Here is a 19,967-nt window from a genome sequence, read left to right as displayed (position 1 = left end):
TGCATAACAAAAACATTAAAAAGAAAAAAATGTATGAATGCATTATTATAATAGTTTAACTTACCACAAAAAATGATTTTCCTTATCCAGTGCATGATTAAATTAAAGTGATACTACACATATTTTATGTCGGACGAAAAAAGTTAATTATTTAAGGTTCCGTAGTCGAAAAAATTGGGAACCCCTGAGGTAGGATATTGTCGTGGATATAGTGAAAGCAGAGGAACATTTTTCTCCCCAGGGAGCTCCTTATTAAATATGGAGCTTACTGCATAACAAAAACATTAAAAAGAAAAAAATGTATGAATGCATTATTATAATAGTTTAACTTACCACAAAAAATGATTTTCCTTATCCAGTGCATGATTAAATTAAAGTGATACTACACATATTTTATGTCGGACGAAAAAAGTTAATTATTTAAGGTTCCGTAGTCGAAAAAATTGGGAACCCCTGAGGTAGGATTCTGCCACAAAAAAATTATGGTTCTGAATTAAGATCTCAAGTTTGCACGCTACATTATAGTATTACAAGATAGCATTCAATAAATATTGAACTTATCTCTTTTATAACGTTCTATTTTTATTATGTTTTGATGTAGTTTGAGATATTTGACCGTTTTTTTTTACCTCTTTTCTTCGTATTTTAAAACAGTCTAATAGAGTAAAAGTGACATATAAGTGTATTACTTACCCACAATAACTCATATCTTTTATATGATCAGTCTCGTTATGGCATTTTGAAAGTGACTCTTCGAAGCATTCTATGTCGCACGTGGCCAGGCCAAACAACACTGTAAAATTATGCGTATCGTAAATCAGATCAATTTTTTAAAGATTTAATAGCACGATTTTCCACTCCCAACATAGTTCTTAAGCAAAAGAAGAAAAAAATGCTAAGACAGTTGAATAACTAATTACCGTTCAGCGTATTTGAGTTGATTGAGCTTAAAGTTAGGTACAATATTAGTAAATAGTAATATAAGTACAGCAATTATAATAATTGTATTTTTGAATATTTTTTTATACTGACTAGGTGGCTCCGCTATTTTGCTCACTCCGCTCAACAACCCCAGCATTGATTCTCATTCATCATAGCTTATTTCTTCTTAAGCGTCATAAGTTTGCACGAAAAGCACGGAACATTTTAGTTTCAAAATATACAAATATTTTAAAACATTTTGTTTTTCGTAACGAAATGGAGGATTACCTAGATTATAAAAATAATCATCTGTTCTATAACAAAAAACTAAACTGAAGAATACAGATTGTGATCCACAATAGAAAGAAATTATTTAACTCGTTGAAGGGATTTATCACAATTGAAATAGGGGATAATTTTTGTCGCTATTTACAATACTTTATTTTATTATTTTTATTTTCAAAACTTGCACTAGTAATGTTAAGATTCAAATCTGGACAGATGTAATCTCTCTCTCATTACTTAAGATTGATATCTACTTCAGTACGAGCTCATAAAATTAAAAAATAAAATAGATTGAAGGAAAAAAAATTTCAACAATTGATGAATAATCTATATGTAAAGTAAAGAAAATGAAAAAAAAATCACAGAAAAGAATTTAAATTTGCAAAATCTTTAGAACAAATGAGAATTTTGAAAAAAAAATGAAACTATCCTTAAAATTCTATTACAAAATGGTCTTATCTGCATATCAAATTCCAACTCAGCAGTTGCATTTCAGCAGACAGTAGATTGAAAGCATGATTTGTTTAACTATGAGGTGTTTTTTTCATCACGTTTAACAGTTCTACTGTTAAATATCTTCTATAATTTTTTTATTCCATCATAATTCCTGTAAACTTTTTTTACCCACTTTCGTAAAAAATATATAGTCAATTCCTTCATTTCAAGAGTACATAAAATGACCACAATTCGCATGTTTTTTTTTTCTTTTTTGTAAATTGAAATTTTGGTTTAACTTTTATCTGTAGAGCAAGGGGAAAAACACGATGCCTTTCCTTATTTCTGGACATTCTTAAATTCTTCTAATTGGGAGCAATATTTCAGTTCCCTCTTCCAGAATATGTACTTAGCTTTCAATCAATCTGTACATGTGCCACCTAATGAAATCGGCACTAAACCTCTGGACAACCAGATGTAATACAATCTCATCGCGAAACAAAACGAAGAAAATCATCACTAATCATTACAAAACGAAAATAAATAGGATATTTTATCCATGTCAACTTCCAGGAGAAAAATAACGACGTAAAATAAAGCGATTAAAAGTTAAAAAGGTTCAGTAAATTAAACTAGGGTCTTTTATAATGATCCCGCACTTAACGAGATATCGGATTTAATGGTTAAAATAGAGTCTTGTTTGGTACAAAGTTACAATGACTGTGTTCCCTTGAGAAAGTTTTTTTTCTCTCCTCTTTTTCTCAGATTTAAGGCGATAAATAATTTATAAAGTATTAAATGATATCAGAAATTATTTAAAAGACTTTTCGAAATTGAAAAATATAGCATATTATCAATAGTTTAAAATTATTAAGTGTCTCAGTATATAATTAAGTTGAAAATGGCTTAGTTCTAGTTAAGGTATCGTTAAGATTATAGATTCCAGTAGGGCATCCGTTCCCAAACGGAGTTCCGCGTAGAAGATGTAAAGGAGTTCCATGAGTTAGTACTTTTTAAAACCAGTGATGAATTTTAAAACCTCAGATTATACTTACAATTCCTTTTTAATTTAATCTTTCAGTTGCCTTTATGAAATTATTTCAAGTAAAATACCAATGAAATAGAAATGACATTTTTTAAAAGAAAATTTATTTTTAATAACAAAATATTGAAAAAATTATTAAAAGAATAAGCATTTATAAAATATTGTATTAGTATTTCCTATCGCGCTCTTCAAAACAAATTAAAATTATTAAATTTTTTAATAAAGAAATCCTAGTAACCATTTTTTACGTTTATATCAGTTCCTTAAAGTTTTCATCTCGTAAATCATGATTAGGCCTATTTTGTTTAAGTTAAGCTTATGTATATACATTAAAAACAAATTAATAATTAGACTAGATATAACACATGTAGTGAAAATTTAACTGTGGGACATAAAACCTAATTTAAGATTATTAATGATAAAACGATAAAAATCTTCATTCCCCTAATTAACTATTTAAAAAAAACAGTCTTTTATAGCTCATTACGTTCTCGATTACCTTAATATACTTAATTAATAAAGTCAGAGATTCGCCGAAAAGGTTTCCGAAGACGAAAAAAATTGGGAACCCCTGAGGTTGGGTATCGTCGTGGACGTGGCAAGAGCAGAGGAACATTTTTCTCTCTAGGGAGCTCCTTATTAAATATGGAGCTTACTGTATAACAAAAAAAATTAAACCGAAAAAAATTTATGAATGCATTATTATAATCGTTTAACTTACCACAAAAAATGATTTTCCTTATCCAGTGCATGATTAAATTAAAGTGATACTACACATATTTTATGTCGGACGAAAAAAGTTAATTATTTAAGGTTCCGTAGTCGAAAAAATTGGGAACCCCTGAGGTAGGATATTGTCGTGGATATAGTGAAAGCAGAGGAACATTTTTCTCCCCAGGGAGCTCCTTATTAAATATGGAGCTTACTGCATAACAAAAACATTAAAAAGAAAAAAATGTATGAATGCATTATTATAATAGTTTAACTTACCACAAAAAATGATTTTCCTTATCCAGTGCATGATTAAATTAAAGTGATACTACACATATTTTATGTCGGACGAAAAAAGTTAATTATTTAAGGTTCCGTAGTCGAAAAAATTGGGAACCCCTGAGGTAGGATATTGTCGTGGATATAGTGAAAGCAGAGGAACATTTTTCTCCCCAGGGAGCTCCTTATTAAATATGGAGCTTACTGCATAACAAAAACATTAAAAAGAAAAAAATGTATGAATGCATTATTATAATAGTTTAACTTACCACAAAAAATGATTTTCCTTATCCAGTGCATGATTAAATTAAAGTGATACTACACATATTTTATGTCGGACGAAAAAAGTTAATTATTTAAGGTTCCGTAGTCGAAAAAATTGGGAACCCCTGAGGTAGGATATTGTCGTGGATATAGTGAAAGCAGAGGAACATTTTTCTCCCCAGGGAGCTCCTTATTAAATATGGAGCTTACTGCATAACAAAAACATTAAAAAGAAAAAAATGTATGAATGCATTATTATAATAGTTTAACTTACCACAAAAAATGATTTTCCTTATCCAGTGCATGATTAAATTAAAGTGATACTACACATATTTTATGTCGGACGAAAAAAGTTAATTATTTAAGGTTCCGTAGTCGAAAAAATTGGGAACCCCTGAGGTAGGATATTGTCGTGGATATAGTGAAAGCAGAGGAACATTTTTCTCCCCAGGGAGCTCCTTATTAAATATGGAGCTTACTGCATAACAAAAACATTAAAAAGAAAAAAATGTATGAATGCATTATTATAATAGTTTAACTTACCACAAAAAATGATTTTCCTTATCCAGTGCATGATTAAATTAAAGTGATACTACACATATTTTATGTCGGACGAAAAAAGTTAATTATTTAAGGTTCCGTAGTCGAAAAAATTGGGAACCCCTGAGGTAGGATATTGTCGTGGATATAGTGAAAGCAGAGGAACATTTTTCTCCCCAGGGAGCTCCTTATTAAATATGGAGCTTACTGCATAACAAAAACATTAAAAAGAAAAAAATGTATGAATGCATTATTATAATAGTTTAACTTACCACAAAAAATGATTTTCCTTATCCAGTGCATGATTAAATTAAAGTGATACTACACATATTTTATGTCGGACGAAAAAAGTTAATTATTTAAGGTTCCGTAGTCGAAAAAATTGGGAACCCCTGAGGTAGGATATTGTCGTGGATATAGTGAAAGCAGAGGAACATTTTTCTCCCCAGGGAGCTCCTTATTAAATATGGAGCTTACTGCATAACAAAAACATTAAAAAGAAAAAAATGTATGAATGCATTATTATAATAGTTTAACTTACCACAAAAAATGATTTTCCTTATCCAGTGCATGATTAAATTAAAGTGATACTACACATATTTTATGTCGGACGAAAAAAGTTAATTATTTAAGGTTCCGTAGTCGAAAAAATTGGGAACCCCTGAGGTAGGATATTGTCGTGGATATAGTGAAAGCAGAGGAACATTTTTCTCCCCAGGGAGCTCCTTATTAAATATGGAGCTTACTGCATAACAAAAACATTAAAAAGAAAAAAATGTATGAATGCATTATTATAATAGTTTAACTTACCACAAAAAATGATTTTCCTTATCCAGTGCATGATTAAATTAAAGTGATACTACACATATTTTATGTCGGACGAAAAAAGTTAATTATTTAAGGTTCCGTAGTCGAAAAAATTGGGAACCCCTGAGGTAGGATATTGTCGTGGATATAGTGAAAGCAGAGGAACATTTTTCTCCCCAGGGAGCTCCTTATTAAATATGGAGCTTACTGCATAACAAAAACATTAAAAAGAAAAAAATGTATGAATGCATTATTATAATAGTTTAACTTACCACAAAAAATGATTTTCCTTATCCAGTGCATGATTAAATTAAAGTGATACTACACATATTTTATGTCGGACGAAAAAAGTTAATTATTTAAGGTTCCGTAGTCGAAAAAATTGGGAACCCCTGAGGTAGGATATTGTCGTGGATATAGTGAAAGCAGAGGAACATTTTTCTCCCCAGGGAGCTCCTTATTAAATATGGAGCTTACTGCATAACAAAAACATTAAAAAGAAAAAAATGTATGAATGCATTATTATAATAGTTTAACTTACCACAAAAAATGATTTTCCTTATCCAGTGCATGATTAAATTAAAGTGATGCCACAGATATTTTATGTCGATTTATATTGCATTGTTCCAAAAAATCTACAGGTGCTTTCATCTTGACATAAATATGTCAGAATATCTTCAAAACACATGTCTATAGAAGAACTCAATTAAAATGTAAGACATTTTTATAAAAAAAGGATAAAGAGATAAGAATTTTGATGCAATATGCATTCGATGTAATTGACAGCTTAGCTTTCAGAATATCATATTTGCTTCTATCACAAATGTACCGAAATCTAAGGACGAAGTATCACAATTTATAAATACGGAGTGTTTCAGCTTTGGTAGACGTGGGCGTTGTTGTGTCTTGCTGTAATTATTTGTAGTTCAGTTGTAATATTTGTCAAATAAAAACATTTGAATCAAATTCCAGAAATGTTCCTCAGTTTATGAAACAATAGTTACAATAATTGTAAAAAAACTCAAATTTAACACAAAATGAAGATTGAAACTATTTTAACAGAAGGTTTCATAAATAACTGATATAAGTATTTATTTCTATATAAGTTTTTTTTTTCCAATGCCTACATATAATTCTAAAATTTATATATTAGGGGGACCGGAAATGAATGTCGTTTCGCTGCATTTCATATTTCTTATCAATATTTTATTTTTAATCAATAATGTATTCACCCTCGTTAGCTACACCCTTTCAATGCCAGATCGAAAATGAATCGAAAAAAATGAATTGGTTTTTAAGACTAACGAATATTTAATGCGCTGAAGCGACATTATTTTCCACTACCCCTAATACTATACTGTGCGTTTTTTGTAACGAATTTTTTTAGAGTCCTAGTGAAAGATAAAGCAAACAAGATTTGGTATATTAATGCTTAGATGAATAAAAAAAACAAGCCATCGAAATCTGACAAATCTCTATGGAATAATAAGGATTAAAAAATATTAAGGTTAAACCTGGTAATCAAAGGATTAATCCACACTGATTGTAACTTCAAATTGTTTAGGTCGTAAGCTAAACTATGATTATCATCCTTAGGAACAAATTACCCGTCTGTGAGGTGGTTTTTCAATCCAAATGAAGGTCGTACACATCACAAAAAAAGAAAGACATTATTTGACGCAAATGGAAAAATAATTAAGGGACCTTTCAAACCATTAGATTTTTCATAGAATATTTCTGAATATAAATTAAGGAAAATTTATGTTTGCTGTTTAGCATAGATTTTGTATCAATAAATAGTTTTTTTAAAACAATTACAACAATTATATTACCGATTTAGGAGGTAATTTGCACACAAGTTAGATTTTTAGTGCTATAAAATATTTTTGTTTCTATTTTTGTTTTCTATATTTTGCTGATCACATCGGAAATTATTAGTTTTTCTGATTAATTAATTTTTCTGAAAGTTTCATAATTCATTCAAAGTTCATTTCAAAGTTTCGTAAATTTTTATAAGTTTCATCTAATGATTGCTAAGGATGATGTTGTTGAAAAATAATTATTGTAAAACAATTTTTGGGGGTTTGAGGGGCGTGAAATGAATACTTTTTTTGGAGGGAATTTGGAATGCGTCAAAAGTTATTTTTGTTTTATTATTCTTCTCAAACACTGCTAAAGTAGAACAAATTTAAGCCTTGTGCAGATTTATTTTTCGATTATCATCCGTCGATATATTTAAAATAGTTTCTGTTGATATTTGAGATAGTAGAGACAATTTTAGTTTTTTTTATTATTATATGTATTTTTATACAAATCTCTAGAATTTATCGTTAGAAAACCCTTCAATTTAAAATTAAGCGAAACAATTTATGAAATTAGAGAAATTTCACATTAGTGTGAATAAAAAAATAAAAAACTTAATAAATTTTCTCTTTTATGGTCTCGTTTTTCCTCAAAACTTATACTATCCGTACAGAAGTACCTGATACCCGTGGCAGCATAGTTGTGTGAGAGTGCTTTCCAGTGATTTCTTGGGTTCCTTAGCTTCTGAGGTTGATAACATGAATTCAGAGATGTTCATATTTTCAACGGACACTCTAGCGGTCCGTGTTTCCTAAAAACTAATTTATCTGTACCAAAGTACCAGACACCCATGAAAGCATAGTTGTGTGGTGATGTTTTCCAGGGTTTTTTCAGACTCTCTCAGTTTCTGAGGTTGAAAACAGGAACTCAGAGATGCATGTGGACATTCTGGGCAATGTTTGTGTCCCCTAAAAACTATTACCATTTGTGCAAAAGTATCAGACCCCCCATGGTAGCATAATTGAGTGGTGATGTTTTCCACCATTTCTTCTGGGTCTCTTAGTTCCTGAGGTTAAAAAAACAAGAACTCAGAGATGTATGTGGACATTCTGGACAATGCTGTTCGTGTCCCTTAAGAACAAATAATGCATAAAAGTACTAGACACCCATGTGGGACGTTTTTCCAGGGCTCCTTAGTTCCTGAGGTTAAAAAACAAGAGCTCAGAGATCTATGTAGACATTCTGGACAATGCTGTTCGTGTCCACTAAAAACTAATAATGTACAAAAGTACCAGACTCCCAGTGGGATGTTTTTCCTGGGCCCCTTAGTTCCTGAGGCTAAAAACGTAATAAGAGGTAAAGATCGTAACCAGCCAAATAAACCATCCTCACTACCAGAACTTGCTTCAGTTGTGATAGACACCTGGTCACTTATCAAAAACTGGTGGAAAGCCTAAGGAAAGAAGTCAGAGATGCATGTGAACATTCTGAACAATTCTGTCTTCCTAACTGTATGGCAATATTTTGGGGAAAGTCTCTTTCCTCTTTAATTGTTCCATTTAATTTATCCATCGAGACTTGCGTAGTTATGATTTGAAAAAAAATGAGTGTTTCAACACTAGTTTGGCTTTCGAGGGAACCTGACCTAAATCCCATAGAATAACTTTGGGAAGAATTCGAATGCAGATAAGGTAACGGGCTAAATTGACCATCCGCATTACTAAAACTTGCTTCAGCCGTGATAGACACCTTGTATTCAATTCCTATGACCACCTATCAACAACTGGTGGAAAGTCTCCTCGGATGTGTTCAGGCTCTCATCCATGAAAAAGAAAATCAACATCATATGTTGGTTTTCTTTTTCATTGGATGTATTGCGTGATGACATGGTGACACTGATGCAAGACACATCCTACCATTGGGTGGCCAGATACTTTTATCACGATAGAAGAGAACACAATATTATAACTGAATATTTTAAGAATATTGAGAAGAATTTTATAAGAACACAACTAAATCAAAATCTTTTATTTAGATAGTTTGGTACACATTTTAGTTTTCAGAAAACAGCTCATGTACTTAATTCTTTTTCCACACTTCTTATAATGAAGGCATTAAGTCGCATATTTTCTTCATTAAGTGAATTTGACTTCCAAAGAAAGCACGAAATACCTTTTGTGTTGCTGGTCTACAAGTTTCAAATTTGTGAAACATGCATTTTCGGACAGTTTCTACGTATTCAAAACTGTAATAAATAAATAATTATTAATAACTTTGTGATAATTTTACTAATTAATAAGACAAAATTTTATTAAAAAATGTTCACGAAAAATTTGGTATTGAAAAAAAAATACTTGCAGAATTTTCTTACTGCACTGTAAAAAATTTCGGACCAAATTACAATGTAAAGTACCGGCACTTTGGGTGCATCATCCGTAAAAATCCATTATGCCGTAAAAACTATTTCTTACCGTAATTTTTGCAGTAATAAGTTTCGTAAGATATTCCGATAAACATGAATGTAAAAAGTCCGATAAAAATGAATGAGCATCTTAAATGTCCCGATACTTTTTACCATAATAAGATCCAAAAACCTTATACAGTGAATTCATATTCCATTTAGAATGAAATGTTTAGTTTAAAAATGTTTTAAATTTCAAAATTTCCCATAGATGTTTCAATATTTTGTATTAAATAAATTTTAGAAAATCTGAGGAGAAATATAACAAAGAATAAAGTTTTTAAAAGTTAAAAGATTAAGATTTTCTGAAGAGCGTTTTAAAATTTTAGGTTACTGCTGATGTTATGTCACTGAAGAGTGTTTTAAAATTTTATGCTATTATATGTTACATATGCGCCTTTTTATTACAGATTATGCCTCATTCGCTTAAAAACATTTTCTAACAAAGCATCAAAGCTAATTATAGTTTTTAACAAGACTTCAAAGTTGAAAATAGTTTTTAATAGTTGTCGATGAGTGCTTTACAAAGCTTAAAGTTGAGAATAGTTTCTTACGAAATTTCAAAGTTGAGAATAGTTTTATATAAAACTTCAAAGTTGAGAATAATTTTTATCAAAGTTAAAAACACTAATTTTTTTTAAAAAATTTCAAAGTTCAGAACAGTTTTTAATGAAGTTTTTAACCCTTTGACTACGAATTTAAAAACATGATTTTTTTGTCCCGTTTATAATTCAAAAGGACAAAATAGGTCACAATTAAGGCAAATTTAGTATTTGGGATTTTTCTGACAAGCGGTTATCAATTTAGAGGCTGTGACATATATGTCCCGGCCGTACTTAATGGTGGGATACATATGTCCCACCTGTAGTGATCGACTTAAATTTTCCGGAAAAATTTATTCTATGGACTTTTTCTTTACATGGTAAGACACAGGGTGAAGCAATCTTTGCATTACCCGGTATTACACATTGGACAACTCATATTTGATCTTTTTTCTATGTTCATTTGAGAAAATATGAATAAAATATGAATGAACATAACAATCCCAATGAAGAAGACGAGTGGGATATATCTGTCCCAATGAAGAATACTAGTGGGATATATCTGTCCCAACGCAAAATCATAATGCTATTTCATGCAAGAAACTCTTTAGCGCCATCTAGTGGATATTTGACCCATGAAACACGTATATTTGGTTCCACTCTACGACTGGGACATATTACAATGACTTTCTATGTGCTTTTCACCCCATTAGTAATTTTTAAACATTTGTTAGGACAAATGAGTCCCGTTAGTGGTCAGAGGGTTAATTTGAGAATAATTTTTAACAAAGTTTCAAAGATAAAAGCTTCCAACATATTTTCAAAACTTATGGAAAGTTTGAAAATATTTTTAACAGAATTTAAAAAAATTCTTCAGAATTAAAAGTGTTTTTAACACAGTTTTAAATAGACAGAAGTTTACAACAAATCATTCAAGTTTTAAAGCACACTGCTCCACAGTTACAGAAGCCACAGTTGCTTCTCTCAAAAAACTCTCACTGTTGCAAACTGTTGCAAATCTCTCAAGTGAAAATAAAAGCTTATACATACTTGCAAGATACATCTTTAGGATTCATTATTTGAGGTTGTTCAAGAACGCCGTGGCATCCCTCTGAGTCCATCATTGTCTCAATTGAACATTTTGGATCATTCTTTAATGCTAAAAAATGAGAATGAAATATTTGCATTGCAATCAGTTTAAAAAAGTTATGAAATTATTGAGTTCACAACAAAATTAAAAATAACGCAAAATTTTAATAACTGAACTGAAAGTTTTTTATTTTTTTTTTTATTTCCAATGAGCTGCACAATCGGTCTTGCCGATGAGCAGACCTAGTGCGTTATGAGCAGACCTAGAGCAGACCTAGTGCGTTCTCCAGAGGTGGCATCCACTCTTTCAGGACCACCACAATGGGTGAGATACCGTTGGTCATGTTAATTTGGATGTCTAGTTTCTGCCACACTATATGGCAGCAGCGGGATTCTATTTGGATGCTAAAGCGCACTAGGAGTTTAATTTTGCCGGAAATGCCAAGAAGGCACTCCAGGGATCTCTTACATGCCACATAATCATACGATATGGCCGCTGAGGATTTTCTGCATACCGAAAATCCGGGGATCAAACCCGTAGACTTGGGCTCAGAAGGCCGACGACAAACCAACTGCTCCACCCAGCCACACTGAATTGAAAGTAAATAAATAAAAATAACTGAGCTTAAACAAAAATCAGAACAATACTCCTCATTCAATAAATCAATATATAAAAACAGATCAAGCATAATATTTTTTGAAAAGTTTCAGAAAATACAAAACGGTAAGATTTAAAAAATATAATAGAATAATTTCCTGAAGAGATGTAGACATAGGAAAATATGATTTTTAGGTAGCCAGGGGTATAAGGAAGGGGTACAAATTGACTGATTTGACTCTTTCACGTAGCAGCATGTACATTCACGTACGCATGCTATACGTAGGCTCAGTAGAAGACAGAGATGGTTTCGTAGTCACCATGCTGCGCATAATATATGTGCATAAATATGCGGATGCTACTAGAAAGTGCTAAGTCTCTCCGTCATCTTTTTATCATTTTTATATGACGCAGACAACGTGAAAGAGGAACATCTTAAATCGATTTTATCCGAGAGATTCAGCACTTTCTCGCAAGTATGCCCTACGCTAGCTCTGTAAAGAACAGAGACTGTTTTTAAGTTACTGGGCTACGCAAACATGCAAAATATTGCGTTAAAGTCTTAAATCGTTCTATTACTTTTCAAATGCCTTTAATAATGATTAAAAATACGATTTCTTTGAACAACGGATAACTAAGATCCTTCAGAAATTATGAATGTACTAATGAGGAAAAATCATGGTAAGAAAAAAAAAAGTTGGCATTGTACGTAACGGTCATGAAAAAATGGTGAATTTGAGCAGGCTAGTACATAAAACATCGAGGGAAGTCTGCTGAAAGCCTCAATCCTTCGAGCTACCTCATGTTCTACGGGATCATTTTTCTTCTTATCTAATCACCCCTACTACGACTATGAGAGTTGTCCAAAGAAAAAGTGGACAAACGTGAATAGAATCAGAAGTCAGAATATAGTCAGAAATACAGTTATTGGATCTACGCGACTCACCAGGGTTATAAATTACTGTTAGAGGGACGTATAACAAATTGCATATAACTGAATAATCAATTCACATGAGAGGATTTAAAGTGAATGTTAAATTGAGTTCAGATGGATGCATCCAGCACAGAACAACAAGCAGAAGTATGATTTTTAGAAACAGAAAGAGAATACAATGCGATCATTTATCCTGGAAAGTTTAATCTTTAAAGAGGACACTGTTTCTGTAAACAAATGATGGAAAAGTTTTTGTGAAGGGCGTGCATCAATATCGCATCTCTTAAAATCAAGGGTAAACAAATTTTATGATCCCTCATGATTTTAGTGCTGTTGTTTGGTATTGATTGGTTGTTTGGTATGCTGTTGTTTGTTTTGGTGTTGTTGGTATTCAAATATTACCTGATTGAAATATTCATTCGTTTCGACTGTAATTTCATATTTGTGATTGTGAATCCAATGAAACTTTCAATTTGGTAATATCTTATTGTTTCAGTTTCTTGGAATTATTCATTTAGTAGGTATTCAAAAAGCTACAAATCGTGATATTTGTGCTGCATTTAGTCTGAAATAAAAGAAGGAAGGGCGCAATCAGCTTCTGATATCAAAAATGATACCATTTAGCGCTGTTTAACAGAAATGGTATTAATGTATGCATTTCACAGAAATTTTTACACTGTTCGTTTACAGCTGTTTTTCCAGAACAATGCTATAAAAAGTAAATATTCGAACGATAAATCTCCACATTGCATTCACCATCTGATATAAAACTTTACACTGATGCTCATTCTTCTGTTTTGGACACATCCATCTTAACACGACTTTACATTCACTTTAAATATTCCCAAGCAAATACACACTGGTCAATTAGTTACACGTAATCTGTGATATACTCATACTTTTCTCTAAAGACCTGAATTAGGGTAATGCTATTACCGCTGTATTTCTAATACTATCTCATTTTTCTACTTTCTATTTGAGAAATCTTCGTAGTTTAAAATTATCCTTCTCAGGTCTACGCACTCTTTCACATTTTTTTAAAAAATATTACCGCTCATATTTGATCCACTCTCAAACTTTTTAAGCCTAACTTTTTACTTGATCATAAATATTTAATTTTGAAATTCTCGAAAGAAATTAGCTTTTTGTATTTTCTGTCAAAATTTCTTTTGTAAGGTGAGTAGCGTTTCGAAACAAATATATAATGATTTCCGAGATATGCATTATTATATATTTTATTTTATAACCGTCGTTGAACAGCCGATACAATTTTGAGTGTTCAAGCACCTATGTTCAACTCTACAACCTTTGTAATTTTGAACCCAATCCAGAAGACAAAGGAACTCAATCAACAAAGGAAACAAATATCGAGTATTGATAGAAATTTGCCTTCGAGGAGGACTATTTGATGGAGTTAACCCGCATTTGCATTGTGCGGAAAACCACGATTAGCCTGACGGCAAGGGGATTCTAACCCATGATCTGACGACCAATGTGGATATTTTACGTCAGCACTTTTTTTGGTGCAAGTCGGGTGTGGAATTCGTATCGACGAGCCATCGCTTGGATTCGAACCCGGTTCACCTCATTGATAGGCGAACGCTCTATCCCCTGAACCACTGCTCAAGATACGCATTATGTAGCAGTTGGGCATATATAATTAATTAATAATTTTTCACCTTGGTTGGATGGAGTTCCTTCAGTGCAGATGTCTGTTTGAATTGAAAAAGCCATGCGCGCCACATCTTCAAATCCAGTTTTGCATTCTTCAGCTGCTTCGACAATGCATCCCGAAAAAGGAGGTGATAATCTACGTAGAATCGTATTGATTATAAAATTAGGTAGAACTGTTTTCAGTCTCATTACAAAATGTTTTTTTAAATTAAAAAAAATAGCAATGGGATTTCTTAAGTTAAAGTAAACTATACTGTTTTGAAGTCTTCATATTATACGCAGGTAAAGAGTTACGATAAAACTGTTTCAAAATTGGGTACTTGTACTTCAAGAAGAAGATCACAGATACCCTGACACGTGACATAAGATGTCAGCGCCAGCTGATCTTTTATATACAAAATGGTCAAATTTCTTCACATAAGTTGGAATGTTAATTAACGTGAAGTTAATTTACAGCACCGAATCAAACATCGAATTTGTTGAAATATAATTCTTTTTCGTCTATGTCATTTATTTAATTTAGATTTATTATTTGTTTACGCATTTTATTGTAACCGTGATATATTTTTATTTCGTGTGTCTGGCTATTTCGATGCATACTTTGTTTGTTTATGTTCTACATAGCTTCATGCCTATCTTTGTGTTAAGTAAAAAATATATTGTGAAAAATTGAAATCTTTGGAAAAGAACCTTTGTGAAAGAATATTAAGTGAGCCACGTGGAGAATTGATGCTTGACAGGCTTGACGTACCCGAAATAGAATGGAAAGAACAGTTGCTAACTTAAACAAATTTCACCGTTTCAGGAAGTAAAGCTATGACAATAAAATATAAGCAACTAACCACCACAACATTTTGTTTTTGTCACTTTTTCTTACACAAAAATGCCAATCTAAAATTTCCGGTACTTTCTTGAAATTTGAATTCACAGTTATTCTGATTGAACAGCAGTTAACAGCAGTCTTTGAAGAAATATGCAGCTAATAGAATGCAATAATTTGAGTATGCATTACATCGTAATTTCTGAACTCATAACCTATAACCTTATAAGGAAATAAATTGTTCTCCCGGTCAATTGACTGGTTGTGGTAAAAATAGGTATACGACAAGTATTATTCGAAACAAACAAAATAATAATTAAATATAAACTGTATATAATTGTTAGAAAAAGTGTTGAAGTCAAATGTGCCAAAGCGATAAGATGATAAGCGCATTTTCGTTGCAAAAGTTCATAAACGGTCATTTGATCAGTTTAGTGTTAAAATTGAAGTAAATAAATACAGCAGTATGGTTCAACGCTTAACTGATCTTTTATGGTTCAAAGCTCCAATTCTTCACGTTAAGATTTCGTATGAATTACAACATGTTATAACATTTTTCTTTGATGCAAAGTTACAAGGAAGAGAAATAACTATGATAATTAAGGAATACTCTTTATGTTATGTTTACTCGTTAATGAATAATTCAATTGAACTTACTCGCAAAATGAGAAATCTTTTATTTTATGATTCAACATATAATCTGTTTCACAACTTGCTAATGTGCGATTGAAGCAGGCGAAGTCACATGCTACGAAACTTACCAACACTACAAAAAAAAAGAATGAAATTCAATAAATAATTAGAGATTTAAATTAAAAACAATAACATGATGTCAAAATAGAATTATTCAAGAAACAAATGTCAATTCCAATAGATACACAGTTGAGAAAAAATGGGTAGTTTGACAATAAGGAAAGTTTGCAAAAGCTCTTTTAATATTCAAGTACTTACTAGCTGATCAGTGGAGGCTATGTGATCTCTCCATTTACAGTTAACAAATATAAAAAGAAATTTAATTATTTGTGTACTTTAGAGAACGCTAAAAGCTGGCATATTTAGTATTACTAGCACTTTCTATTTTTATGACATCGTAACAAATCAAAAATTGCGACAGACTATTGCCACTAAGGAAATAGAAAAAGTTTCATAAAATTTTAAAAGAAGGCTGAAGAAAAAAAAAAGCAAACCAGATGATAAAATTTTATTTACATAGATCAGTTTACTGCTTGATACTAAATTCATTTAATAATTCCAGTTCTGATTCGCTATTTTAATATTAAAAGAAACTGCAGATTTGAACTCCATAAAATAAGATTTATCCTGTATTTTGAATTCATTTTGACAACAACCGAGCATAGGGAAAAAAAGGTTAGAGGATGTGTCCACTAAATAGTTTTGCTTGATTTGCCGCTTAAAAATTTGCATAACTTCAAACATATACTTTTTCTAAGCTAAGAACTCCTCCCGTCACAAAGTCTGAGGCCGTCTGGTGCTATGAAAACAAGAATGGTGCAATTTACAGAGAGTAGCTTCACTCTAGGACTATAAAAAAAGGACTCACTCCTAGGACTATAACTCAATAGACCGAGAAAGATTCCTTTTCTCTCGTCGACAGGATCCGAAACCACTCCAAAACAGTGAGCTCGCACCCCTTTTTGAAATAGTCATACCACGTTACCATAGTCACCGCCACAGGTTCAGACGAATGTCTGGAGGAGTTCTTATTTTAGACAAACTATAACTATTATTTATTAAAAAAAAGTCAACTTGGTGGAAAAGTCCCCTTTTAGAGAAAAAAGCGCATCAAGTTTAATGTGGTAAATTTTTTAATTCCTTGAGGGTCGAGATCACATATATGTGATCGGATTGGAAGCCGGGTGCGGAATTCGTATCTATCAGACATCGCTGGGATTCGAACCCGATTCGTCTCATCGGAAGGCAAACGCTCTATCTCCTGAGTCACCACGGCTTGATACAGAATGTTTGCGATTACCTCGGAAGTGTGTGACAAGGAACAAGTAAGGCAGAGTTGGGTACTTTTTACTTTTTTTTCTAACTAGAAATCCCTACACACTCTACAAGCAGCCATGTTAAACAACTCAGCATGCCTACGAAATTTTATTGAATATATTTTGCTTTTTCCACACGATTAATTTAAGGAGAAAAAAACCCGTTCCTTTAAGCAAATGTAAACTGTCTCGTTTTAATCTGAGAACTAGCCTAATAAATGAATTATCTAAATATTAGACGTAACATGGATCAGAGTAATAAAAAAGCAGTAAATAGAAGAGCTTAGCTGTCTGTAAATCTGCAAACAACGTGGAAACAAGCCTCAGCCATGTCATGCACAACCTGAATATTGTCGTATAGTTTGCAGTACTCAATTAATGATTACCGTTATGCCCTACTGCCCCATTTTGCCCACTTTTACTCTATGTATATAAAGAAGTATATACGAATTAAATTTTCAGTCTATATTGCAAATAACTATAAAATATTGAGAAAAAAATCAAAATAAAATTTTATTGTAGTTTTAATGAAGATAGTTGTAAAACAAGGATCTAAATAATATATATTCCCGCCTTATTGATCAACACAGCATCAATTTTTTTATGCATATTAAAAGGCGTCTTTTAGTTTCTGAATAAAATAAATGTTGATATTACTTACCACAAAAGACGATACAACTAAACAACTGCATGACGCAAAATTTTATGTTATACAAAACTGAATTTAGGAGAACTTTAGATGTTTTAAATAAATTAGATAGGAAAAGTGACATCTGTTGGTGTTTTTTTTTTATCAGTTAATGAAACTTTCAAACAGATATTACTTTTGATTGCAGGCAAATATAGAAAAGTATTGATTGGTCTATAATTTCAAAATTTATAGCAACAATGATTGTAAAAAGTTTATTTAGTTTTCAAATGAAATAAAAGACTGAAATGAAAAAATTAAGAAAAAAAATTCAGAATGAATTAAATCGACAAAAAATCTTTTTAAAAGGATTTTAAAATGTCTTGGTTTTAGTACTATAACTAGACATTTATGAAACATGTGTTGTTTCTTATTTTAAGAATTTGTGTTGCTCTGTTATTTACCGTTTGGTCCAACATGCGGTTATTGTAGGGTTTTCTAATTGTAGCATTTCAAAGCTATAACTAATTAACGTAATCATAAAAATGTATTCATAACTCAATATCGAAAAATAACTTAGCAATATTAATTTATCTACGATGTAACAATCAATTCCCTCCTTCATTTCTTCCTAGTGTAAAAACATCATTTCAACTTAATTAAATGCAATTTAGGGATAAATTAATTGTAGTTTTCTCAATATTTTACAGGCATACTGTCAACTGAGGTTATTTTTTGTTCGTTCACTGGAGTAGCTCGGCAATTTTATAAGAAAAGATTTGGGTGGAAAAAATCAGTAACTTATTGGTCTTTGATTGCTCTGTAAAAAATCAAGGGTTTTGGAAATAATGTTGACAAGATTGAGACAAAATTATTTCTATTTAGTGATGGCTTTTCAGAGTAGAAATTGTCAACTTGTACAGTGAGTTTTGAGCAAGCAATTTTAGTACTTCATCAACTTTAATCATTGAAACATTAATAATTAAGGGATATTTCTGGGATATATGATTGTGGAATTTTTATACCATACTTTTTATGCAATTATTACCCCATGTTCCATAAGATAAAAGGCGTTTCTTTGTCTACCCCTGACTCAGAGGGGCAAAGGGACTAACTACACTGTAAAAAATTAAGGTACAAAGTACAGGCACTCGTAAAATCTATTTTTACCGGGATATGTCACAGAACTAAAAATCTTATCTAGCATAATTTTGGACAGTAATAATCACCGTAAAAATCAATGAATAATTCTAATTAAATAAATATTCTACAAACATTTACGGTATATTATGATATAATGGATTTTCACGAATGATGCACCCAATGTGCCCTTACTTTATATTTTAATTTGATGTAAAATTTTAACAGTATCAAATGCAATACAGACTCAAATAGTGAAGAAGTTGTTGATATTTCTATTCAAAAGCTTAACCATTTCCATTGAAAAAAATAATGAACTCTTTGTTTTTATACTTATCTCTGTTGCCATGTGTAACTTATAAAACTAATTCTAAGTTTGAGTGGAATGCTTAACTGTGACGCGTCAATTTTGCGTACTAAATATATATTACTTTTGTACTAAATATTAATCCAGAAATCAAGCAAAACCAAAAACAGAGCGGCATAGCATTCCCTAGCTATGATCATATGATCTAGCTAAAAAAAACGTATTTTGTTTCCAAATGAGGGTGACATAATTCTACTTTTATAGTTGCGAGCACTTGGATGTTAAAAAGTCAGATTCGGCGGCTAAAATAATTGATTTGTTTTTTTAAAAAATACTCAAAATATTCTTAAACGTGATTTTTTTACTACTTCTAATTTGACAGTCGTGGTGGCTCAGAGGATAGAGTACTCGCTTCCTATTGAGCGTAACCCAGGTTCGAATCCTAGCGATGACTGGACGATACGAATTCTACACCCAGTTTGCACTGACAACAGTGCTCACACAAAATATCCTCAGTGGTACACGGAGCATGGGAGAGAGTTTCTTCTCATCAGGCAAGCTATGGGAGGTTTTCGTGGTTTTCCTCTCCACGTAACGCTGGTGCATGTTTGTTCTATCAAATAGTCCTCCACGAAGGCAAATTTCTCCCAATTCTTCACCTAAGAGTTCCCTTGG

General features: G+C 31.6%; 1 protein-coding gene across 1 annotated transcript; it reads right to left on the bottom strand.

Moving 5' to 3' along the window:
• Nucleotides 1–9,103: 9,103 nt before the first annotated feature.
• On the bottom strand, nt 9,104–18,022 carry LOC107440626 (uncharacterized). Its single transcript, XM_043048125.3, has 5 exons — nt 17,879–18,022; nt 15,866–15,974; nt 14,394–14,524; nt 11,144–11,252; nt 9,104–9,335 (listed from the first exon to the last, which is right to left on the bottom strand). Exons 1-5 carry the CDS (start codon nt 17,988–17,990, stop codon nt 9,191–9,193), a joined length of 606 nt encoding a protein of 201 aa, XP_042904059.3. The 5' UTR covers nt 17,991–18,022; the 3' UTR covers nt 9,104–9,190.
• Nucleotides 18,023–19,967: the final 1,945 nt, after the last annotated feature.

This window comes from Parasteatoda tepidariorum, chromosome 10, assembly GCF_982258835.1.
Source record: "Parasteatoda tepidariorum strain Cologne lab strain chromosome 10, Ptep-v5.0, whole genome shotgun sequence".
In the NCBI taxonomy this organism is placed as follows: Eukaryota; Metazoa; Arthropoda; class Arachnida; order Araneae; family Theridiidae; genus Parasteatoda; species Parasteatoda tepidariorum.
This window is presented reverse-complemented; position numbering and strand designations above follow the sequence as displayed.

Coding starts and splice junctions, on each gene's coding strand:
- LOC107440626 (XM_043048125.3), bottom strand. CDS start 17,990: ATGTCACTTTTCCTATCTAATTTATTTAAAACATCTAAAGTTCTCCTA. Junction 15,975..17,878: donor TAGTTGTATCGTCTTTTGTG/GTAAGTAATATC, acceptor TTTTTTTTGTAG/TGTTGGTAAGTTTCGTAGCA. Junction 9,336..11,143: donor CCTAAAGATGTATCTTGCAA/GTATGTATAAGC, acceptor TATTTATTACAG/TTTTGAATACGTAGAAACTG.